General features: G+C 43.1%; 1 protein-coding gene across 1 annotated transcript; it reads left to right on the top strand.

The window, feature by feature from the left end:
* The first annotated feature begins 10,734 nt into the window (after positions 1 to 10,734).
* GAS1 (growth arrest specific 1) lies at positions 10,735 to 14,527 on the top strand. Its single transcript, XM_060235444.1, has one exon. The coding sequence runs from the start codon at positions 11,608 to 11,610 to the stop codon at positions 12,538 to 12,540; it is 933 nt and encodes a 310-aa protein (XP_060091427.1). The 5' UTR covers positions 10,735 to 11,607; the 3' UTR covers positions 12,541 to 14,527.
* The last annotated feature ends 10,359 nt before the right edge of the window (positions 14,528 to 24,886 follow it).

Below are 24,886 nucleotides of genomic sequence, written 5' to 3'. Positions count from 1 at the left end.
TGCTCTTTTTCTGCTGCAGGAGCACTGCATTTTGCTTTCTCTTCCCCTCCCTCCCTTCCTCCCTTACAGCTGCTGGAATGGCCTTAGGTTAGCCATAGCTATTGCAGGAGTTGTCCTTGAAAGGGCAGCTGCTGTGAGAGCCCTCTCAGTCCCACCCACCTCACAGGATGCCTGTTGTGGGGGGAGAAGATACAGGAGATTGTAAGCCACTCTGAGTCTCTGATTCAGAGAGAAGGGTGGGGTATAAAACTGCAGTCTTCTTCTTCTCTCCTGCACAAAGCAGGAACTAGGAAGAAGGAGCTGGGGGACTTCTGGGCTACGTCGTCTTGCTAGCAGGTGGATTCATGAGCTCTCCTGCTTGCGGCTACCCCTGATCGGGCAGGGGGAGGGGTGTCACGGATCTGACACCCCCAAAGAGACCCTGGGAGGGTCTCTTAGGCATGGGGTTTTCACAGTGGAATGGGGGCGCAACCGCTGTTGCTCCTGTTCCTTCTGTGTGCTCTGAAGCTCTTCCCGTCATGACCGCTAATACAGCAACAAGAGACGAATGCTCAACTGCTAGCCTTTCTTTTCTCTAACAAGCTTTTGATCTATCACCCCTCTATCTCAAGCACGACAAATCTGCAATGCAAGTAAGTTTGCTTTCAATTGCCAAAGGCTAATGGGTCTTTTTAATATTCTAATGACTTAGTAGTTCAAAGGAAGGGAAAGAGATCGATATCTCTAATTTCCCTGTGAATGAGGCCATGGAAAGTCAAAAAACATCTTTAAACACTGGAAACAATTTGAATTAATCAGAATATGGACATTTAAATTGACCCAGATCATAATTGGATATTTGTTAAAGAGACTATTATTGGGCTGCAATACGGTCTGAACAAAATGAGATACCTGTTAGAGGGATTTTTCCTTGTTGTCTGATCTGAAATTCATACGTTAACATCTAAAACTTTATTTGGAGGAGACTGAGAAGGACGGGCTGTCTGGGACTCTGAGCTACTGTTTAATCAGGATTAATGGACTGAGTTTGCTGACAGAGAAAAATGGCATTGCTGAGCGATATTTCTTATAAAAAGGACATTTTGAGCAGTTTAAAATCTATGAGGCAAGATTTTGGTTTATTGGCTGATCTGGTTAAGAAGCAAATGGTAGCTTTTTTGCAAAAAAGCTAGTGAAACCTCAAATCTACATGAGCAGAGTGCTAAAGAGAACCTGGTGATGTCTGTGGAATCGAAATGAGAGACTGAGCTGTTGGGAAAACAACAAAAGAAAATTAAAATGGAATCTTGTGGCGCATTTAAAAAAGAGGACAGGAAATGGAGACTGACTCAAGCTAGGTTGAGAGGAACAAAGGCTGTGGAATTTTTCTTCTCTCCTTTGAGAAGGATGACTGCTTTAAGAAGTGAGAAGATGTATCTCAACCAGAAAATCATGATGTGGAAATCTTTCAGAAAGAAGACTCTCCTGAATTAGACTTTTCTCAGTGGATAGCTGGACATGGACTTTGTAAGAAATTCTGATATGTGAAATTAGAAGGTGAAGTGAAACTTCTTTTTTTCCCTTTTGTTTTTGTTTGCTCTTGGGCTATAATAAGCTGTCTTGCTTAAAACAATATGGATTTAAACGTTAAAGGGCTAAAAAGTTTTTGAAAAGAATTTTATATAAAAATAGTCTTTTTAGATTAATTCTTTAAAAGGCAGATAACGTAATTTCTTGACAAATTGCTGAACTTGTTTTCAATAGATAATGATATTAGTTTCTATCTTTGTTATAGATATGGGTAATTTTACAAGTTAATCTATAACTCAGGAGATTAATTTCTTTCTAGTAAGAAGGGTTTCCTGAAATGTTTTTATTTTGGATAGTTGGGTAGGTAACGCTCATTAAGAACAGGTTTGAGATATTCATTTTTGGGTCATAAAAAGTTGTTTTTCCTAGCCCAATAGGGATACAAGAGGTGGATTAATTGTTAAAAAGGTAGACAACCCAGATGTTATGTAAACTGCTAGATTTGTTTTTGTTAATAATGTCTCTTAGGAGAAACTGTTTATATTGAAATAGACATACCAGGTTGTATTTTTTTAGTTTTTTTTAAGGATAAAGATATGAATTTTTTGTGTCTCTGTTAATGAGGATAGTGATAAACTGAAAAATTAGTTTGTGTTTTTTTTTAACAAGGTTAAGCCAAAGTAGTAAGTTTTGTGCTGAGACTGCTCTGACTTGTTCAGATTTATGTGTTGAAGAAGAACTGTTTAGACTTGTATTGCAAATAATAGTTTGGTAAAAATGTTTTATAATGGAAGATAAAGATGACAAAATATATGGAAAATTTTATACTTGCAGGTAGAACAAATTGGATATTTTATTTGGAGGTAGACTTAAAATTGATATACTTGTATTTTTCCTTCCCTCCCCCCGCCTTTCCCATTCTGTATATGCCCTCCCCCTCCCCTTTTTTCTTTTTTGTATCTGTGCTTATGCTTTTTCTTTCGTACTTAAAACCAATAAAAATTATAAAATAGAAAGGAAGAAGGAGCTGGGTAAAAGCTAGTTGCAATGTGATGGTGCAGCAGCCCCAGGGAAGTAAGTAAAAGGGAGCCAGTTGCCACAAGGATGAGAACCCTGCAGGGGCAGTGTCAAGCATCGATATTTCTCAATAATTAGTTTTTGTTGTTAAATCAAAAGTTGCTTTATTGTAGAAACTCAGAAGCTTTACCAAGGACAGAATCCTTGGAAGTAATGACGTATACATGGTTACATAGTTACTATATAGGATTACTTCAAAGGATAGTATACAGATGTAATTTGAGTCACGGGTTCAAAGGTTACTACATAGTATCTCTTTTATTACTAAGGAATTTAGGCTATTAAAAACATCTCCCTTTCTCACACTTCTCCTAGACCTGATAAGAATTGTCTGTGTGAATCTGGGGGAGAGGCACCTCACAGCTTCACCAGCCAGGCTGTAGCATAAACATCTTTGGGCTAGATAGATTTACTGCTTGCCCAAACATTGTAAAAAGGAGGGGGGCGGTGGATACTAGTGACCTGCTCTCTGTCTAAGAAACCATCATGGCACTTAGAAATATGCATACTTGACATACTGCCCCCCTTAAGGCTTTCTCCAGGGTTTGTGAGGATGTTTCACATAGAATTTTTTTAATCAGCTCTGGCGTTCTCACATTTGAGCTATCGACCCTTTCATTGTGTGCTACAGAAAAATGTTTCCATCTAATCAGAAAATACAATACATCCTGCTTCAGCTTAGCATCTAAGATCTCTTTTACTTCATGATGATTCTGATCCCCAACTGGAATAGGTTCTGGAACTTGGGGTCGGGGATGCCAAGGCGTGGCTCCAGGATCTCTCCAAAGTAAACTGCAATGAAATATGGGGTGTATCTTACTAAACAGTTTAGGTAAATCAAGTTCCACAGTCACTTTATTGATCACACGTTTAATACGAAAAGATCCCAAAAACTTGTATGCCAGTTTTTTAGATGGTTGTGGTAAAGGCAGGTTTTTGGTAGATAGAAACACCATGTCCCTCACTTTAAAGTCCCAAGCGGGAGAGTGGTGCTTATCATAATGGTTCTTGTAAATTTCTTTTGCTATGTCCAAGCTTTCTTCGATACTGTTCCACGCCTTCCCCAACTTTGCCCACCATTGCTCAAAAGTTGATGGTACATCTGGTTTCACTCCCCCTGGTAATTGTGGGAACAGCTTTCCCTTATATCCATTCACTATCAAAAATGGAGAGGTTTTCGTGGAGCTATGTAGGCTGTTATTGTATCTATACTCGGCAAACAGGAGGAGGTCTACCCAATTCGACTGCTGATAGTTCATAAAGCACCTCAAATATTGCTCCAACAGAGCGTTCACCCTCTCTGTCTGTCCATCCATCTGCGGGTGATATGCGGAGCTTAGACCCTGCTCAATCCCAGTCAGTTTACAAAACTCCTGCCAGAAGTTGGCAACGAACTGAATGCCCCTGTCACTAATTAACTTGTCTGGGAACGAGTGTAGTTTCATCACGTTGGAAAAATAATTGGGCCAATTTTTTGGCAATGGGTATTTGTGAGCATGGAATGAAATGGGCTTTTTTAGAGAAGGTGTCCACTACTACAAGGATTACGGTCCTTCCGAGAAGGGGGAAGTTCTGCAATGAACTCCAATGAGACTACCAACCACGGTCTAGTTGCCATCTCTAGTGGTTTTAACAACCCAGGAGATTTCACCCCCTTTCTTTTGGCCATCAAGCATATTGGACAGGAAGCAACATAATTGGAAATATCTTTTTTCATAAACGGCCACCAAAATTGTCTATTCACTAGATGTAGGGTTTTGACATATCCAAAATGCCCAGAGAGTTTACTGTCATGACAAAACTGGAGTACTTCTTTTCAGAGGCTCTCGGGCACGTAGAGTTTACCATCCTTGTACCAACCCCCCCCTTCACCTTTCTTTACCCCTTCGAGTATGGCGTCCCCTTCTTTTTCCACCTCGGCAATCAGTCTCTCTCCCCCCCTCCCACTTCTCTTCTACTTTCTCATGCTTCGCTTTCGAGCGCGTGGTTACAGCTTCCCTCAATTGGCCGGGGGATATGAGAGCATCTATTACCTCTTCCCTTTGGCTATTGTGCTGAGGGAGTCTCGATAAGGCATCTGCTAAAAAGTTCTTAGATCCAGGGATATGTTTTAACTTGAAATCAAATTTGTCAAAGAATCCCGCCCATCTAATTTGCTTCTCAGTTAGCTTCCTGCGCCCCGTTAGGGCTTCCAGGTTCTTATGATCTGTCCATATTTCAAAGGGGACTCTCATCCCTTCCATCCATGATCTCCATGTTTTTAAAGCGAAAGTCACTGCAAAAGCTTCCTTATCCCACACTGATCAGTTCCTCTGTTCTTGAGAAAATTTTTTGGAAATATATGCATATGGTTTGAGGGCCACCTTCTCATCGGGTTGCATGAGAATTGCCCCCACAGCGATGTTGCATTGGTCCACAAATGGTTTTAATTCATTGGGTGAATCAAAATAGCCTCACTGGTAAACAATCTTTTCAGTTTATTGAATGCTTCCTGACATTGGCTGTCCAATCTAACCTGGCTCCCGGCCGTTTTGTGTCTGGACCCTTCCCTTTTGTTTTGAGAAGGTCCGTTAAGGGGAGCATGGTGTGGGCGAACCCCTGTATAAATTATGGTAAAAGTTCGCGAATCCGATGAGAGATTGGAGCTGTCTACATGTCCTTGGGGGTTCTCAATCTAAGACGGCTTGTATTTTGGTGGGGTCCATGGCCAGTCCCTTCCCCGACACTCTGAAACCCAAGTAATCCAACTCCGTCTGATGGAATTCACACTTGGATAGTTTGGCATACTAGTGATGCTTGTACAGGGTCTTTAAGACTTCTCTGACTAGTTTCACGTGAGATGATAAGTCATTGGAATAAATAATTATATCATCCAGGTACACCACTACCTCTTTATACAAGTATTTTCGTAGTACTTCATTGATAAAATTCATGAAAACTCCGGGGGCACCTTGTAATCCAAAAGGCATGACTAAGTATTCAAACTGCCCCACTGGTGTGTTAAACGCTGTCTTCCATTCATCCCCCTCCTTATGCGGAAGTAGAGCACTGGAGCGGCATGGGGCGCCATGGCCAGTCATATGAACCCCCGCTTTAAGTTTTTGTCCAGAAATTTGCACAGCTCTGCTTTCTCGGCCCACCCCATGGAATACAATTTGGTTCTTGGGAGGCTTTGCCCCGAAATCAACTCTATCGCACAGTGTCCCGATGTGGCGGAAGTTTGTTGGCCTCCTCTTCACTAAACACTTGTTTCAAGTCTCTATACTCTTTAGGGATCGATTTCACCTCTTCTATAGTGAGGCACAATTTCTCGTTTAACAGAGGTGGCTCCGGGTCCAGCTCTTATTCCAGTGGTGGTGTTCACACGCACATCTCTGAAGTCTATAATTTGGTCCCCCCCACTTTATGTCAGGCTCATGCTTGGCTAGCCATCCCACCCCTAAGACAATGTCAAAGGACGAAGAGGGGCCACTACAAAAATTTCCGTATCCCAATGATCATCTATTCCCATTGGCACTTCGTGGGTTTGTTCCGTGCATGGTTCTCCTCTCATGACTGTCCCATCCATTTGTTCGAATTGTATGGTGTGCGGTAAGGGACTTGTAGTGAGCCCAAGGGCTTCCACCAATTTGCGTGTGATTATGTCTCTAGTGCATGCCGAATCTAGCAAGGCCCGGGCATGCATAAAACATTTTAACTTAGGATTCAGTAAAGTCAATGGGATGAAAAACAAAGTCCCAGTTATTCTCACCCTCAACGGTGCCGTTAATTCCGCGACCTGCTGCTCAACACCTCTCAGTGCAAGTCGTCCCCATTTCCCACCGGCTCGTCTTCCCAGGTGTCTTCCCTCAGCTCGTCCACCATGATAATCTCGTCTTCTCGAGGGGTCGCTGATGCTGAGCTGCCTTTTGCCGGCTCCTGCACCCGTCCTTCTGGCTTTTTCCCTTTGGGTACACTGGTCTTTGGAGTAAGGGGGGCCTCGAGGCCGTTAAGCTTAATTGGCGGCTAGGTGGTTTGGGTCGCCGCACCGAAAGCAACGTCTGGGGGTGGTTGGTTTAGTGGTTTCTCCCATCTGGCTTGCTTTCCATCCCTCTGCTTTTGCCCCCGGCTGAGACTCATGTCCCCCCTTACCCCCTTGCTGCTGTTGGCGCTGGAGAGCCACTTGTTTCATATTAGTTTCTACTTCACCGGTCAGCTGTACCCACCTCACCAATGTGGTGGAGCAAGCCTGTTGGAGGGCTCGATCCAACACGCTCGCGTTCAGGCCCCTCTGGAATTGCTCTATTTTCATTTGCTCGTTTCACCTACGCACCTTGGCCGCGTTTGCTTGGAATTTGGCAGCATACTCCCGTACGGCCTTGGACCCTTGTTGCAGGTCCTGTTGGGCGGTGAGGGCTTGGGACTCCTGTAGTGGATCTTCATACTGGGTCAGCAGCGCTCGTAGAAACGCCGCCACGGTGTCTAATTCGGGTATTCTGGTCTCGTACAGGCTCACATACCACCTCTTAGCTGCCCCTTTCAGCTTCGATCCTAGATAGTCCACTCTGCTGAATTAATCAGGGAAAGTGTTCCCCCAATAGAACATAAAGCTTTTGGCTTGTATGGAGAAATACTCCACCTCTTTAGGATCCCCGTCAAAGGTGGCATCTAGTTCACGGCCCCTTCCGTAGTTGCATGGCTGCAGCGGTGGTGGCGGGTGTGGTAATCGGGGCTGTTGCAGCACCAGAGGGGGAGGCGGAGGTGGCTGCCCTCCTCTCGGCCCCAGTGGTTGCAGTGCCTGCTCTAATTGCCTCCTCACCTCTTGGGCCATGAATTTAGCGTTGGCTTGCATTTCGTCTCTCAACCCTTTGGCCATCTCTGCCATCTCCAATCTCATTGTTTGGAGAAAATCCCGAGGATCTGGATTTTGTTCCTCCTCCTCTCCTGGATCTGGATTGGGTCGTGGATCCTCTCTCTCATCCCGACCATTCCCTACGCTCGCCTCTGAAGTGCCCTGGTCACTGTTATCTCCTATTCTCGAGCGTAGGGAGGGCAGCGCCAAGATCACCTCTCTCCGAGCGGGTGCTTCGTCCATCAAGCTGGTGGATCTTCTGGGCCCCCACACTTTGGGGGTGATGAATAGTCTTTATATGTGCAGCGGGGACCCCCATCCTGCCACTCTCCGGGCATTGATTATATGCCATGGAGGTTGCTTAGGGTTAGTACCGGGTCTTTGTTCCTCACCAATCAGTCGTTCTGGATTGTCGGGGGCTTCTCCGTTATCTGGAGCTCTCTCCGCCATGAGGTTAGAAAGTTTGCAGTTTGGTTACGTCCCCAAGTGAGATTACTTCCAAAATGTCAAGCATCGATATTTCTCAATAATTCGTCTTTTGTTGTTAAATCAAAAGTTGCTTTATTGTAGAAACTCAGAAGCTTTACCAAGGACAGAATCCTTGGAAGTAATGATGTATACATGGTTACATAGTTACTATATAGGATTACTTCAAAGGATAGTATACAGATGCAATTTGAGTCACGGGTTCAAAGGTTACTACATAGTATCTCTTTTATTACTAAGGAATTTAGGCTATTAAAAACATCTCCCTTTCTCACACTTCTCCTAGATCTGATAAGAACTGTCTGTGTGAAACTGGGGGAGAGGCACCTCACAGCTTCACCAGCCAGGCTGTAGCATAAACATCCTTGGGCTAGATAGATTTACTGCTTGCCCAAACATTGTGAAAAGGAAGGGGGCGGTGGATACTAGCAGCCTGCTCTCTGTCTAAGAAACCATCATGGCACTTAGAAATATGCATGCTTGACAGGCAGGATATGTCCCGTGGGCCACATGTTTGACACCCCTGGCTTCAGGAATGCATTTACAAAAAAAGGAGGAGGGGAGGAAGATCTTCAGAAAAGAGTAAGGAGAATGAGGCTCAGCTTGCCTTAGGCTTTCCTGTCAATTTATTGTGAAAGTAAGCTGCATATACACTGAAGTTTTATCAGTAGCTGGTCAATCCAAGGGAGTTTAAGAGAGCATCTGGGGATTCTGCATGAAGAAAGCTGTGGCTGTTATATATGTCTGATAGGCATATCAGACTGGTATGTCTGGTAGGACTGTCTGGCACCCTAGGCAAGGCTAACTTCTGGCACGCCCCCCCCCCCACTGCACTGAGAATGTCACCGAGCCATGTGGGGGGGGGGTGATCAATTCATCACCCCCAGAAGGCCAGCGTCCTAGGCAATCACCTAGTTTGTCTAGTGGCAGGGCTGGCCCTGCTGGGAGGCTAACCAGCACTGTGCAACAAACTGTGGCTTAAACCGACCATAACCAGTGACAGCCACAGATTTGTGTCCATAACATAACTTGAGTCTTGAACTTAATAACCTGTGCACCCTCTGTGCATGTAAGGACTTTTGTGCAGAAAACAATGAGAACATTGTGTGTATATCATCATGTATAAGGATAACAAACCCATGCATTTCTTTCATTTACATGCACTGTAATATAGATGGTTTGTATGAGATTTAGGCATAGGTAGTATATTACTTTCTACATGGTAGGGAGTGTTTTTCATCTAGGAAGGTGAAACAACTTTCAGCCTCCCAGTTTCAAGTCTGAGTAAAATTTGTACATATTTTTATTTTATAATATTTGTATCCCGCCCTCCCCTGACAGGCTCTCATACATATAGAACTACAGAAAAGTTGGCTAAAATGTCTTTTAATCTTGAGTGTAAAGCCATATTCGCAATACAGGGCATGCTTTGGTTCAGTTAGATTGACTTCGAATTGTAGGGTATATTTCTATATTAACATGAGATTTAAAACCACAATTTCTCCACACAACCCCCAGGCACCTTTTAGTTCTGGAAAAGAGCTTTAGTTCGATGTTTTATGACACTTGGAGTTGACAGTCTTCTAGATCAGGGGTCCCCAACCCCTGGGCCATGGACCAGTACCGGTCTGTGGCCTGTTAGCAACCGGGCCATGAGTTGTATAATTATTCCATTATATATTACAATGTAATAATAGAAATCAAGTGCACAGTTGTATCATCTCAAAACTATCCCCCTGCCCACAGATCTGTGGAAAAACTATCTTCCATAAAACCGGTCCCTAGTGCCAAAAAGGCTGGGGACCACTGTTCTAGATTGTGTGTTGTTTTTTAAGTGCCAATATTTGACAGAGGGTGAGCACTGATGCCCCATGTGGTCAAAAGTGAAATTAAAGTAGTTCTAAATTTCAGCAGATCAGTTGCTATTCAAGACTCGGTTTATTCTGTTGAAAGTTTTCATCCCTGGAGTTACTTCAACCGTATGGCTTTTTAATGCAACATAATACAATGCAAGAGATCTGGTGCTGCCCGCCCCCTCCCCCCCAATTCTTCTCAACCACATTAACAGCGATCAAGAAATCCTGACTAGCTTTTCAGTCTTTAAAAGTCTTGTGGTAAACTGAACCGTTACTCTAAGCTATAAATGCAACACCTTTCAAATTAACCTACACGAAATTTTCCTTACTGTGCTCCAAACGCCAGTTCTCACATTGTCCAGCTCAGGAAACTCAAGACTCCGGCAAGGCAACACTGCATTTTAAACGTGCGAAGCATAAGGCGAACGGACCCCCACAGACGGCGCAAGGAACTCTGGACTCCAGTGTTAACGGAAGGTTTAAGGGGACAGGTGCCCATCAGGAAGATTCAATCGGGCAGCAACGCCAGCACCTTTGACGGTTCACTTCCGACTTTGGCAAACTTCTGCCTCGCCGATTCCATCCCCCTCCCCCATCAACTCACACTTTCACACACAACCCCCTTGGGCGGGATGCAGAGTAATCTCCCGTCCTGGAAGCTACTTAAGCCTGCACCCGTTTATGAGGGAGAATTTTCGAAAGTTAGTGACTCACATGGAGAAATAATTCCTGTGCCATATTTTGCCTTCCCACTGCTATCATATGCAAACCAGAGCGCCCGCTGCAAACAACGGCGAAGTTTCTTTTTTGTGCCCCCCCCCCCCCCGACACTCCAGCAAACTCTGTGGTGGAGCCTCCTTAAGGACAGGAGGGGCTCCTTGGGGGCTGCTGTCAATCTCTTTAAGCCTTTCCTTTCAAGCTTTGAATGTGAGCTGCCCACTAGCCCCCTCCCCCTCTTCCAGCAGATCGTAAAGAAAGAGAAGGGGGGGGAGCTTCAACAACAGCCCGAACCAATCGCAAGTGGCAAGGCAGGGAAAAGGGGCCGAGCAAAGGGAGAAAAAAAGTGGAGAAAAGGAGAAAGAGCGAGCCAGCCGAAGTGCTCAAGCTGAGGGGGCTGTGTAAAAGGAGAAGAAGCGTTGCTAATTTTTTTTGTTTGTTTGCTTTTCCATGCATGCATAATAAGGCCTGATCAGAGCACGCTGCTGCTGCTGCTTGGAGAGCACTTTTGTATTTAAAGGCTCGCGAAAGAAAACAGGCGCCTCAGAAGGCTCCGCAGAGAACGCTACTTGTCGGCAAGAGAAGCCGCAGCAGGCGGAAAAAAAGAAAGGAGCTCCCTCGAGCCCGCTGCCTTTTCTTATGCAGCTCGCCAGAGGGGGAAGGAGGCTTGCAGCGCGCAGTTCGGAGCCCAGTCGGGGCTGCAGCTGACCCAGGGGAGCCTTGCCCGGACGCTGTGGCATGTGCAAAGATGCCGCCCGCGAAAAGCGAAGAAAGAAGGTCAGCGTGAGAAGGAGCCCGGCCGCAGCGGCAGCATCATGAGCACAGCAGGAAGCCCCTCACCCCCCAGGCTCCACTGACCGTCTCACGGCCTCGCTAAGCCCGGGAGTAGGGGGCGGAGGCTGTTGTGCTGCAGCCGGAACGAGGGAGAGAGAGGAAAAGGCGTCGCTTTGGGGCTCTCCGGAAGACTCCCAGGCAAAGAAGGCGCCGCGCGGATGGATTGATGAGGGCGACCCTCATGCACACACTTGGCAGGACTTTGGGCAACTTTCCCACCGGCAGTCGCTGCGCTCCCCTCTTCGCCGCCGCCTCCTCGTTCACCTCCCGCCCCCGATTGTCCCGCAGCCGCGCGCGATGGTGGGAGCCCGGCATGCAGGAGCTGGAGGGCGGCGCTGGCGGACTGGGCTGCTCCCGGCTGGCTCCCCGCTGAGGCTGCTGTTCTTGCTGCTGCTCCTGGGCACCACTTGCCCTCCTCCCGGAGCGCACGGCCGACGCCTGATCTGCTGGCAGGCGATGGTGCAGTGCCAGGGGGACCCCGACTGTGCCTACGCTTACACCCAGTACGCCGAGGCGTGCGCGCCGGTGCTCATGGCCGCGGGGGATGGCTCTGCCGCCGCGTCCTCCTCCAATAGGCGGCGGTGCCCCAGCCACTGCATCTCGGCGCTCATCCAGCTCAACCAGACCAGGCGGGGCCCGGCGTTGGAGGACTGCGACTGCAGCCAGGACGAGAACTGCCGGGCCACCAAGCGCGCCATCGAGCCCTGCCTGCCCCGCACCGGCGGCGCTGGGGGCAGTGCCGGCGGCGTGATCGGCTGCACAGAGGCGCGGAGGCGCTGCGACTGGGACTCTCGCTGCAGCACTGCGCTAGGCCGCTACATGGCCTACTGCGGCAAACTCTTCAACGGCATGCGCTGCACCGAGCAATGCCGCGCCGTCATCGAGGACATGATGGCCGTGCCCAAGGCGCTGCTGCTCAACGACTGTGTGTGCGACGGCCTCGAACGGCCCATTTGCGAGTCGGTCAAGGAAAACATGGCCCGCCTCTGCTTCGGAGCCGACGCCGGCGCCAACGGCGCAGGCAGCAGCGGCGCCTCCGATGGGGCCCAAGACGACTACGACGATGAGGACTACGAAGAGGAGCTGCCATCCAGGAGCCGGGATGAGCTCGACGAGGTGGCGGCTGTCGCCGAAACGGGGGCTGCCGGGGGAAACGGCGCTTGTGGCCTGGGGTCCCCCATTCCCTGGACTCTCCTGGCGGCCGCTTCCATTTTGCTGCTGTTCTCGTAGCCATCCCTCCCCCGCCCGCTGTGGCTCTTCTGGGGAACCAGGACTGGCCACATGGGCCTCGGTGCACCCAAAGGGTTGTCTGGGAAGACGAAGGGAGACCTTCACACAAAGCGGCCTTCCGCTGTGCTGGATAGACATGGGATTCAAAGTTCCCTATTCGCGTGCATCTCTTTTCCTAGCACTGATGCTCATTTTAAAGCAGTGTGCCTTAATTCAGAATGAAACTGCGCCCTCCTGAAAGCAATACCCAGACGACTTCAGTAGAACTTTGCCCCTTCAGTGAATCCTCACTAGGACATTCCTTTGTGGAGGATCTCTTTTTCCCCTTGGTATATATATTTATCTCTGTCACCTGTGTATGGGCATTTCCCCCCTTTCAGAATCATATTTGAAAGGGGGTGGTACCGTATTGTTTTTTTTTTTTTTTAAATAGCCACTGTTCTAAAGGAAATACCTGGATTGTGGAATGTCTTCTTGGGCACTTTGATTCCAAACATATTTACTTGGAAGTGAAGCCCATTCTTAAGAATTTAGGATTGCAACCTTAGGGCTGTTATACACATGCATCACACATTTTCTGTACATGGGAGACAGCATTCATACTCTTGTCATGTATGTGCACGCAGTGTTTGAATGTGTGTACCAGTTGCAGCTTCCCAATATGTTCATGATGCAGGGGTCTTGTCCTTTGCTTGCATAGGGGAAATGGGTGTAAAAGTGAGCACTATGCAATTTGTTGCCCTTTGGCCTTTTAGCAGTAAGGAAATGAGTATTAAAATTAAAATGGTTGGCAAAGCTGCTGCAGGTTTAGTGTCATACTGCCAATTGAACATGCAAATAGTGAAAGTGCTAATGGCTGTATGAAAACTGTTGATATTGAAGGTAAGAAAGAGCTGGGCTTTTCTAAGAGTGCCTACAAAATTAATGCCTTACTTGTTAGAACTAATCAACAACTGGAAATTACCACACACACACCTCTATTTACAGCATTCATAATAATGCCAGAAAGAAAACTCAGTTTTGGTTCTTTTTATTGTGGGAAGAACGAAAAGACTTAAGTAGACTGGTTATATGACACTTTTTCACAGGTGTTAGATGTTTCCTCAAAGGCAGACCTTGTAATGTAGAATATGGCATGAAAAGCACACTGATGCTGGTACATCTGTTGATATTAGTAAGTGTTTTGTACTTAGTAGGAAGCCTCAGTAAGTTGCAGCTTGTGTGCAGAGAGAGGAGATGTGTGCACCATTATCACCAGGTGATGACGCACTTACCATTTTCATGCTTATTCTTCAGTGATGTGTTATATGTAATGTCTGAAGCAGTCCTTGCACACTCACAGTTGCACAACAAAAGCTCACCAGGAAACATCTTCCACCTCAGCCTAAGGGGAAAATGAAAAATGCTGATCTGTTGGTTGTACTGAACAATGCAACCTTTGTCTTAAATGAGCTCTGCACTGCCATCTTCAAAAGACACTTTTAAAAATTGACTTGTATGTAAAAATATCCTGAAAAGTTATATTGCCTCTGATCCTATCAGGGGGCTAACCTCTGGTAAATCTTATATGAGATGTATTTAAAACTGGGATTTGTTACCAGTTGCTCTAGGTTGTATATAGAATTTTATAGATTGTATACTTTGGGAATAATTTATTTTTGAAGAAATTAAAAGATTTAACTACACCCCAATTGCAATTTAAATGCTTCTACTTTTTTTCAAAGAAACATATCTAATTTGATACATAAAGGGATTCAAGCAACAGTAATTCCCATGAAAAGAGATCATATGTACAGTGTATTTTATAGATTTGAAGTTAACTTCCTTATTGTTTTGAGAGTTTATGAACTTTGTAGAAGTGTATAAAAGCCTTGCTGGACTGCCTTAAACATTGTATTTTTATAGAATGCGTGAAAAGGTCCTATGTTTTTAACTATTGCTTGTGTATTTTTATGTGTAAATTAGTAAAGAGAGATTTTTAAAGAATCAGTATGTTGTAGTTGTTTTCCAGATGTTACATGGCTCTTGGAAGCATTCCAGAGCTGGAGGAAATGGCATGAGATTTGAACACAAATTTGTGGTACTTATTTAGGGCTGCATTCTTCTGAATTCTTATTCTAAAGTAACCCCATGGAATTCATTGGGACTGAAATCATTAGCTATTGTATCTTAAGTGGTTATTAGCAATTCCTTTCCTTTGAATGAATAATTTACTGAAAAGAACTAAATGTAGCTTCGGCGACATGTCTTATTTACTGAATGTTGTGTTTAGGTGTTTAGCCTTCAACTGTGTTGGCATGGCAACATGTCAGTGTTAGAACTGGGAAGAACAATTCCAAGGTTTTTTTCTAGTGATACTATTTGTTTTTATTCTAAGTCACAGCATATTTGAAGAAAGAAATTAGCATTTACACCAGATACATAGAAAATCCAGTGTTTGTACACAAGACTTGTTCCTGTAGTTGCAGAAGTGATATTCAGTGAGCAAGCATGCAGGTGCTTGCAGAAATTTAAACCAGTTCACTTTGCTTCCACACTGAAGAGGACAGACATAAGCATGGGTGATCAACAATGACAAGCCTTGTCTGATATTGTCCTTAGCAGTTGTTTTACAGCCTGCTGCAGGCTGGTTTTCTGCCAGAGCTACTGATCTACACTCAAACGCCCTTAGATAAATAATTACGCTCTTAAGCTGTCTCGAGTACTGATACACTTGACCTTGTAAATAGAAATGTTTGCAGTAAGAATAAACTCTGGCATTTGAAAATCTTTTAAACATTAACACAAAAGAGAGAGTGGAGTCCTCCAGGGGATTGTGTTTGAACTGTGCCAAGCTAGGCACTTGCTAAAAAAAGGTTTATTTATCTAGTATTCACCCTGTTTATTTAAAACTTTTCCTTTTCAACGCTGTGATTGGAAGGCAAGTCAGAAGATTAAAAGCCACAACAAATAAATCTTCTGAGGAGTGGGAGGGTCACCAAAGACTGTCATGTTTTCATAGTTAACATTTAACATTTTTTAAGCTAAGGTAAAAGCAGGCTTACTACCTGATTAGAGGTAATTAACAACATTGTAAATTTCTTTTTATAGCATTTGCTCTTTTCACCACGTGTACATTTCCCTCACATTTTATTTAGATCAGTTTCTCCATCCTTTGACCAAAGCTTATATGTATAGACAATTTTTTTAAAAAACAGTGCAAAGCAGTTGTGAAATCAAGCAAGATTAGAAGTGTTTCTACGATCACTTGAATGGTTGAGTAAACCTATTGTTAAAACCAAAATCATTGCATGAAGAGGAGAACAAAGAGGAAGGGGAAGGCTTGTAAATGGAATCAGCTTCTTTAACTAAATGCTGTTTAAGGACAATCTTCAGTGTATATCCTCCCAGACTTTTCCGTTGGTCAACTGTGTTTTAAAATTTGTCAGCTTCCTGTTAATGCAGGACTTCCGACAAAAAAAAAAATCCTGGTAAGAGAAAATTTTGGAACCAATGCTGAGACACAATTTTCCCTTCCAGTACATTGGTAGATTGGTAATTAACTCTTCCAATAAACTTAAGAAGACTTTGAGAAGCTTCCATCAAACCTGTTACCTGAAATAACCTGAGCACTGATACCTGTTATTGCTTACTTTATGTGTCGTACCTGTTATATACTCCCACAATTTGTTTTAATGTAAATAATGGTTCTTAGATTATAAATCTGACTTCTTTATGATCTTTCCAGTAGACAATACTAAAAGTGGAGGATTCTGGACTATTTAAGCAACATAATGACACATGTTTCCATTCTGTGACACTTGTTCAGATACAAATATTTAGACCCCCACATTTCTCTCCAATGGGGATCCATAGCAGCTTTCAACATTGCTCTTTCTTCCTTCACTTTATCCTCAAAACAACCCTCTGAGGTCAGTTAGTCTAAGAGTGACTGGCCCAAGGTCAATTGGTGAGCTTCCATGGCAGACTGGAGATTTGAATATGTATTAGAATTTGTACTTCTCAAGCCTATACTAGGTGACATACAATGCCATCCTAAGCAGAGTTACAGTGAAATCAATGAACTTAGAGAAGGGCATAACTCTGCTGAGGATGGCATTGACTGACTGGTTTCTTGGAACACTTCCTATTGACTTCACATGACCCTCCTGTTCATTTCACTCAATCACAACTCTTGTCAGCAATCTGGACAGCAGGTGAGGCCTACCAAGTGCATCATTTCTATCTTGAGAAGCAAAAATAGCCCTCACTTGGCTGATGTTATACAGGTTTTTGAAAGTTCTAGGCTTGGCCCTCCCCTGACAAAATAAGTGGGGAGAGGGAGCTCCTCTCTTTTCCCTCCCTTGCTCTCTCTTAATCCTTCCCCCTCCCAATTCCATGTAAAATAATCCACAGGGTCCCCTTGTGCCCCTTTTCTTCCCAGTTATCAGGTTTGAATTCTCAGTGACAGTTTATTTGTCTTTGGAGGCACTTCAGTGACAAATGTTTAAGGGAGTGTGAGACAATGGTGGAGAACAAGAAGGCAGTTCATTGAACTGACAGTGACCATACAGTAAATAGAAGGAGATTCAGGCTTCACTGATCACCCAAGAGCGCTGCAAGGCTTTTGTACACACTCACAATGGACATAACATAAGGTCTCTGTTTATTTTAAACAATATATACCACTATATATAGGCAGACATACATCACCTGAAAAATAAAAGCTGTAAAAACAAATCAAGTAGTGTGTTTTTAGGTGAGGTAAATCCACCAGTGTTTGCCAGTTTCTTTGCAGTCCTGAGATGATTCGGATGAGTGGTTTACATAATCTGACAAAATGTTTTTTTCAAACTATATCTGCATTAAGCTAGAAAGTTGATATATGGAGGCAACTACTAAGAAAGCAAGATGAATATTACCTGTTTACAATCCCATCTAGAGCATTTTAGAAAACATTTGGACTATTCAGACTTCTTTTGTCCCCTGTATGCAAAATAATAATAAAATTACCAGTTCTCATGCAAACACAACCAAATCTTAGAGCACTCACAGTTTTCATCTAGAAGAATCACTGACCCTTAACAAATTATGACTTGTTTGCAACAGCACAAGTTACTCATGCAAGTACCATGACACATATCCTTTATGTTGTAAAAATTGCTCTTTGCCAGTGGTGGTTCTATATGAAATGTTCGTTCGTTACAGCAATCTTTCTAAGCAATCTTGGGGGGAATTTCTTGCAAAGGGATAATATGGTCATAAAGGGGGATTTCATAGCTTCTGTCCTTTTAGATAGAAATAATTGGGCATGGCATATAGTATACTGTACCATACAATTAAGTATTAAACAGGCCCAAGGTTTCAGTATGTATTGGAACCAAGCAAGGGCCAAGGTATATTGGAAGGGATCTGCATGTACAAATGCAGCAGAGGTGAAATAGTTAACATGGAGGTTAACATAGGAGAAGAAGCAGTTCAAAGAACAGTATGTGTGAATGCAGGCATACTGTATTTTACTTGGCTGTGGTAGACAGTTGAAAAGCCTCACACTGACTATCTGAATGACACTAGTAATGCAGTATTAGGATAAATACTTTCTAAGGCATCCATTTAATCAATTTCTCCAATAATGGAATGATCTACTACAAAATAGTGAACTGTATACACTATATTTTGGCACAAAGATGGTCATTCTCCCACTAGTAACCAGGGATTCTAAATAAATGATTTCAACAATGTTTTATTAAAGGAGGACAAGAGTCCTCAAGCTGCATTAATCGGGGAGAAGTCGAGTGGCACTTTTGTCATGGAAATGTTAAGCACATAATAGTTCAGGCAAACAATGTGGAGCCACTTCATTCTTTCAGCCATGCTGACACCTCTTAAAGAGGAACTGCAGGGAAGTATGTGGGAAAGATTTGGTTTCTGGAGACCTTGTTTCAGCTCATATTTTGGAGGTACCTCTAAACTCCTTTACTAAATAGTGTGAGGAATCTGAGCAAGCATCCAGGAGCAGAGTTTGATTTGTTTCATGCTGGCACAAAGGATATTTGTGGAGCAAACATTTTGTTAAAGCTCTTCCTGTGATTGCATTTATTATATACTAAAGGGCTGCTGGGCTACAAAACCAGTAGCAATAATTTACAGATGTTCTGGTATAAGTGACAGGGAACCACTGAAGGGTCAAGTATATGCTCATATTGAACATATAATGTATATGGATTTGGAAGTCTTCTGAGATAAGTTTGCATTAGGGTCTGTGGGCTGGTGATATCCTTGAATAATGGAGAACATTTTAAAATTTGCAAACTGACATTTTAAAAAACAAGGGCTCTCTTAATATACCTATAGCTAATATGCTATGAAAATATTCAGGAGTGACAACAGAAGACAAGAAACAGATGCAAAATTAAATAGGATTTTGTTCTTTAGGATTTTGTTCAATGTTTCATCATGATAACAAAATTAAATAGGATTTTGTTATCATGATGAGACATTGAAAATGTGACACAGTAAGAAACTGAAATCTTATGTACCTTTACTTGGAATTAAGCCTTCCAAGTGTTTACTTCTGGAATATGTACATAGGTTTCAGCTCTCCAGGTCCAAGGGAAGTTGTATAAAGGGTAGCATCATAGTAAAGGAGGACAAGTGCTATCACATTTTCATGAATTTTGTACAAGGAGTAAATGTTTGGCAGCACATGAAGTGGGATTTCTGTAGTCAAGAAAATATATAGCCTTATTGCGCATTGTGCAAATATGTAGTAAGGAAAGGGGGTGATTTTGCTAACATTGAAGTTAAGGCAACAGATATTTACTATGAGTAGCTGTTAAATATGATGAAGAAGAAAGTACATAACCAACAGATAACATTGTTTTAATCTCAAAAGATGCACCAGGAAGAAACCTTGAATTGAACTAGCTACTGGCAACATAAAAAACTGGAATGGAGCTGATTCTGCACTCACCTTGGTTCAGGGCAGGCTTCTGTTTCCGCGTGGAGCAAGCTGGCGATTTTGCACCAGTTGCTCCACGCTGCCATTTTGTGTGGGGCAAACCTGAGATTTGCCCCGCCGCAGTATAAACCTGTTTTTTTCAGGTTTACACTGTGGCGGGGCAAATCAAGGATTTGCCCGCGCAAAATGGCGGTGCAGAGCAACTGGTGCGAAATTGTCAGCTTGCTCTGTGCAGAAATGGAAGCCTGCCCCGGACCAAGGTGAGTGTGGAATCAGCCTGGGAAATGAGAATGTTAAAAGGTTGTATTCTAACAGTCGCTCATATGGTAAGCTGAGAAGGTCAATATGCTATATAGTCCTTCCCCACCCCACCCCCCACCCCAGTCTTGAATATACCAGGGATAAGCTCTAGTGTGAGATGGTTGACCAGAATCATGCAATGAGGGTGATGAAGTGAGGACATGACATGAGGCCTGTCTGAGGTCTGTATCAGCTTCCATTTCATCATGTCTGGGTTCTTGGGCTCTCAACTGCAGAAGCATCATTCGGTCTTGCAGAGGTGACCAGGTACATTCCTCCTCATCTGGTCAGTCCACATTTTGGCATAGCATATGGACATCTGATATTTCAGGGAGGAGACAATTTTAATTAGAGATCCTTGCTAAGCCATGTAGAGAATCCATCCTTGACATAGAAAATGTTTACAAATAGAGACTTTAGGCCTTCAACTGTGACAGCACTACCATCAGCATTTTTTGGTTAGTGTTCAGTAAGATCATGGTGCATACCATCTAGCTGAGTGGTCAGTTGCTTGTTCATTATGTGTTAAGCAAGATTCCCACCTGTAGCAGTATATGGCATGATCAAGAGGAAACTTGTAAGATGATGATCCCAATCACCTCTCATTTTAAAGCCACCTTGTGTTGTTCTGGCTATTGATATGACTGGGGCAGTTGTCAACAAATGTGAAAATTTCTCTGATGTGAACTGGGCCCTGATATATGAAAAGAAAGCACCTGGGAATCCATGTATAATTAAGAGTTGATTAAGGCTTTTTAATTACTTGAGATGCCATTGATAAAACAGGAATCACTTCAAACCATTTCAAATTTAAATCAACAAGTAAGAGCAAAGTCTGCCCAACATAGACAATATGAAGTTGTGACCATGGACGTTTTGTTTATTCTGACCATTTTTACGCCCTTTTTTGCCGGCCGATACACAATCTCCAGCTTTTTTTTGGGGGGAGGGGATGTCGGACTAAGATTGCTATTGGCTGGAAAGGGACTTGTGCCAAGCTGCAGCAGGTATAAATGTCGGCGGGGGGGGGGGGGAGCCACCGATTTCTGTGGGTTGTAGTTGGTGAGCAGTTTGTCTGGTTTAATAGGTTGGTGAGTGATTTGTTAGGAATTGTAAGGAGGATGAATGGGTCAAGAGGTGTGGATGGAAGTGTAAGCAGCAGGTGGCAGACCAATGCCTGGTACCCTTATCTCCTGTTTGAACTGTGTATCCAATGGGGCACTTGTTACCAAATGTCAGCAGCAGTGATCTCAGGCATCTCAATGGAGCCCAGGTATCCCAATGGTGGTGCTGTTTTGAAACATCGCTATAGCACTATAGTGATCTTAAAAGTGACGTTAAAAAAAAAAAGCCGGAGATTGCACGCTGGAGAGCAAAAAAGAGAGCGAAAATGGCTGGCACTTGTGGAAGCGTGATAAAAATGGAATCGTGTGAAATGGCTCGCTTCAATCACGGAACCCTACCGGGGGATAAAACATGTCTGAAAATTTCCATCCCTGTCCCGGATTACTCCAGGGCGGCACAATACCGATTTCCTTCCAGTTATTTGACTTAAAACTGTTGTCCATGTTGGATCACAACTGTGAGCAAAAAAAAGGTTGTATATCAAAGCATGTGAGGAGGCGACATTTGAGGTAGTTTTACAGTAGAGTCCCCTCAGTGGCTTGTGGGTAGTCACAATTATTCATAGCCAGCCACAGACATCATCATGGAATTATTTTTTTTTACCTCAGCCATAATGATGAGAGCCTTGTTATTGAGTTGGTTGTAGTTTATTCTGTTGAACTCGTTTTTAAGCAGAATGCAATGGGAGTCTTATGAGAGTCATCACATTTTGTTTGGGTACCAGTACCATATGAGGAAGTATTATATGTGAGAATTAGTGGCTTTGTTTGACGTAATGAACCGATAAACTCTCACATGACAAGTGCTCCACAACACCAAAAGCCTTATCAGGTATAACGGTTTGTAAAATCATCTGGAAGATCTCACTCACACACTCTTTTACTGTAGGGGAGCCAATTGACTTTATTCAAAATGCACCCTAGTCCAAACCACAAGCTCATTGCTGAAATGAACAAGCAAAAAAATTCCTTAACAGTATCTCTGACTGGCAAACAGTGGAAAGGGCTACATTCTTGTCTTCTTGCTGCTCCCAAGAGGGTTTCTGGACTCACCTGTTGTTGTGTTGATTCACAGAACAAACTAAGTCTTTACCACAATGTTTTATTTAGGGTTAGGTTACATTTTGCAGGACCATCAGGGCTGATCAACTCAGAACAGTCTATTAGCGCATTTTCGGTTCCTCACTGCAGGATAGAATGATAGGCTGTCAGATGGATTCCCCTTTCCTCTAGCCTCTGAAAATAGCTCTAATTGTCTCAGTTTTAGCCACACTTATGCTAAAGTAAGTTTGGCTCATTCTCAGTGGGATATATTAAAAAGTGAGGTGCATAAGAGTACGGTATGAGAATATTGCTGAAGTTTATTGCTATTTATATAATGAATGCTGCTAACACCGAATTTTGAGATTATTCTTATGTATTGTACAGAAAACAAAATTTCAACACATGGCCTTTCCCAGCAAAAAGTTGGGGTATTAATGACAGTAACTGTACTTTACATCCAATACTCCCTCTAAACTGTGGAGTCTTGTGATCAAAAATTCCACTTTGTGAGCTACTGGCATTAAAGTTGTGAGCTACTGCATAAATTAGTTTGCTCTGGGGCCATTTTTCCTGAGCAAAGACAAAAATGTGTTAGCCAAAGGCTAAAAATCTGTGAGCTAGCTCACACTAACTCAGCTTAGAGGGAATACTGCTTACCATCCTACCTTCTGTTTTACTCTTAAAGGTGTAGTAAACCTCCTTTGGACCTGAGCTTTACACCCCTGAATGTGATAATGAAAGTGCATTTTGAAATCTAGATCCAACCATTTCTTGTTTCCCTGTGTTTGCATTGGCTAGAAATGGAGTAGAAGACCAAGCATCTGGAAACAATTATCACATAACTATTTATTATGTTTCAGAGGATCTTGCATTATAACAAACACAAAGGCAACCAAGCCATGATCATTTATGTAATGTTTACCATGGCAGTGCACAAACAAGGGTGATTCTGCTCAACAAGTTGGCAAGGTAACATAAAAAAGAGAGGGAGAGTGTCAAGGCACAAGACCAGAATAAGAAGAGATGAAATTGAGATGGGTTGCTGGTAAATTAAAACATAAACAGCTTGCCTTAGGAGACAAGCAGTGACTCATGAAGCTGCTAAGACGACAATTTTTATGCAGTGGGAAAATATTATTTCAAATGGCATTTGAAATAACCTTGAAAAAAGTTTTGGGTTCCCAAATTCATTTAAAGAATCTGCACACCAGTGAGGACTTCCTTTGGTTATATTAATCACAGCGATATTTTTTCATTGTATTCTTGTTGCCCTTTGCCTGTTTGTTTTGTGTCTTAATAATGTAAAAGTCTTCTGGGTATTTTCTCATACAATTGAAAAGATTCTGCACCAACAGACAAAAAACATTAATGCCATACTGTGGTTTGGCCTTTGAATGAAAAACACTCAGGAAATCCTTGAAGAAAAGGGCAATTGTTTTTAAAAAAGAGTCCTATACTTAATTAGCTATGACTGGGTGTCTACAGTGAAAGAGAAGTGATAAACTGTATGGTATATCAGATAGACATGCTTTTCTTTTGAGCTTTTTCTTCTCCTATTTGTTTCAGATTTGTTATTTAGGGCAAAAAAAAGAAAGAATGTGAAAGTCATGGTTTCCAAAACACTCTGCCACTTTAAGAGGATACAACATGCCTATTAATAATGATATTACTCTTCTATTATTGTTAAGTATAATGAAGCGATGGGAGCACTGGCCCCCAAGCTGCATTTCTCCTGAAATGTTTTCAATTAACTCTTGGCACTAGCAGGAAAGCATCAAACCTTTCCCATGCTGAAATATGGAAAATCTGCAGGGTACTTCTCAGCAGGGGTGGAATTTCATTAAAACAAGCACATCATAATTCAACAACTTCTGCACCCTTTAAGCCTTTCCATTGATAAGGAGGCCGAGGCGATTTTTATGGATTTGCAAAGAGAGATGATTTCATAAGTTCTTTTCAGAGCATTTGCTTTGGCCAAGGTCTTTGAGTTATTTTCTGCTCTCTGATGCAAACAAAGAAAGAAAGAAAATGGTAAGGAGTTTAGCACAACTGTGACTACCAGATAAGAGGCAGAACTGAAGAGACTTTAGCAGAGACTTGATCCTTTAGACAATTCTTTTCTGAAGTCTCGGTAGGAACTGACTCTACAGTGATTCCCTGGGGTCTTTTTAAAGCTGGGAATCTACTTCAATCTGCATTTTTGTATAGCTTTACACAGAAAGCAAATATAGACTTAGAAGAAGTAAATGGTATCTTTTTCAGGTAACAAAACATCCCCCCATGAACATCCAGTAACTAGATGTGCTACAGAAACTGACTGCTTATAAGGAATGAAGGGATTTTGAAAGAGGGTACTTTAGATGGCAGCACAAGGCTACACTCTATTGTGTATGAAGAGGCTCTTTTGCAATTGCTCCCTTCTTCTGCTGTTTGTATATCCACTTCATCCTTCTTTTAGCTGTCTTGTTGGTCAGTTTCTTTCCTCTTCTTTTATACCATGCATAATAAGAACACTTTTGATTCTTAATATTGCTGCTGTTTACTACAATTTTTTAGGGGTGAAAAATACTTTATGCCATTATCTCATTCATAACACCCCAATGAAATGGGTTGCTCATTATGTTCCCATTTTATAGATAGGAGCTGAAGTTGAACAACCATGACTCTGAGACCACCCAGTGAGTCACAGCAGAAAGATGGGGGAGTTGGGTATTTAAAAGTCCAAGACGATGCTACACTGATTTCATAGCCCAGTTTCAAATGGGAAATGCAATAAATACACCAAATTGTACCTTGAAACAAAACAAAAAGGGAGTGTATACTGTAAAGATATCCAGTTTTGGGTCTGGCTTTTGAAGAAGAAGAAGAAGAAGATATTGGATTTATATCGCACCCTCCACTCCGAAGAGTCTCAGAGCGGCTCACAATCTCCTTTACC

The sequence above is a fragment of the Heteronotia binoei genome, chromosome 4, assembly GCF_032191835.1.
Source record: "Heteronotia binoei isolate CCM8104 ecotype False Entrance Well chromosome 4, APGP_CSIRO_Hbin_v1, whole genome shotgun sequence".
NCBI lineage: Eukaryota > Metazoa > Chordata > Lepidosauria > Squamata > Gekkonidae > Heteronotia > Heteronotia binoei.
Note: the sequence above shows the minus strand (reverse complement) of the source record. Positions and strands in the feature narration are given on the sequence as shown.

Bases quoted from the DNA above. Each gene is read 5' to 3' on its own strand.
- GAS1 (XM_060235444.1), top strand. From the start codon at position 11,608: ATGGTGGGAGCCCGGCATGCAGGAGCTGGAGGGCGGCGCTGGCGGACT.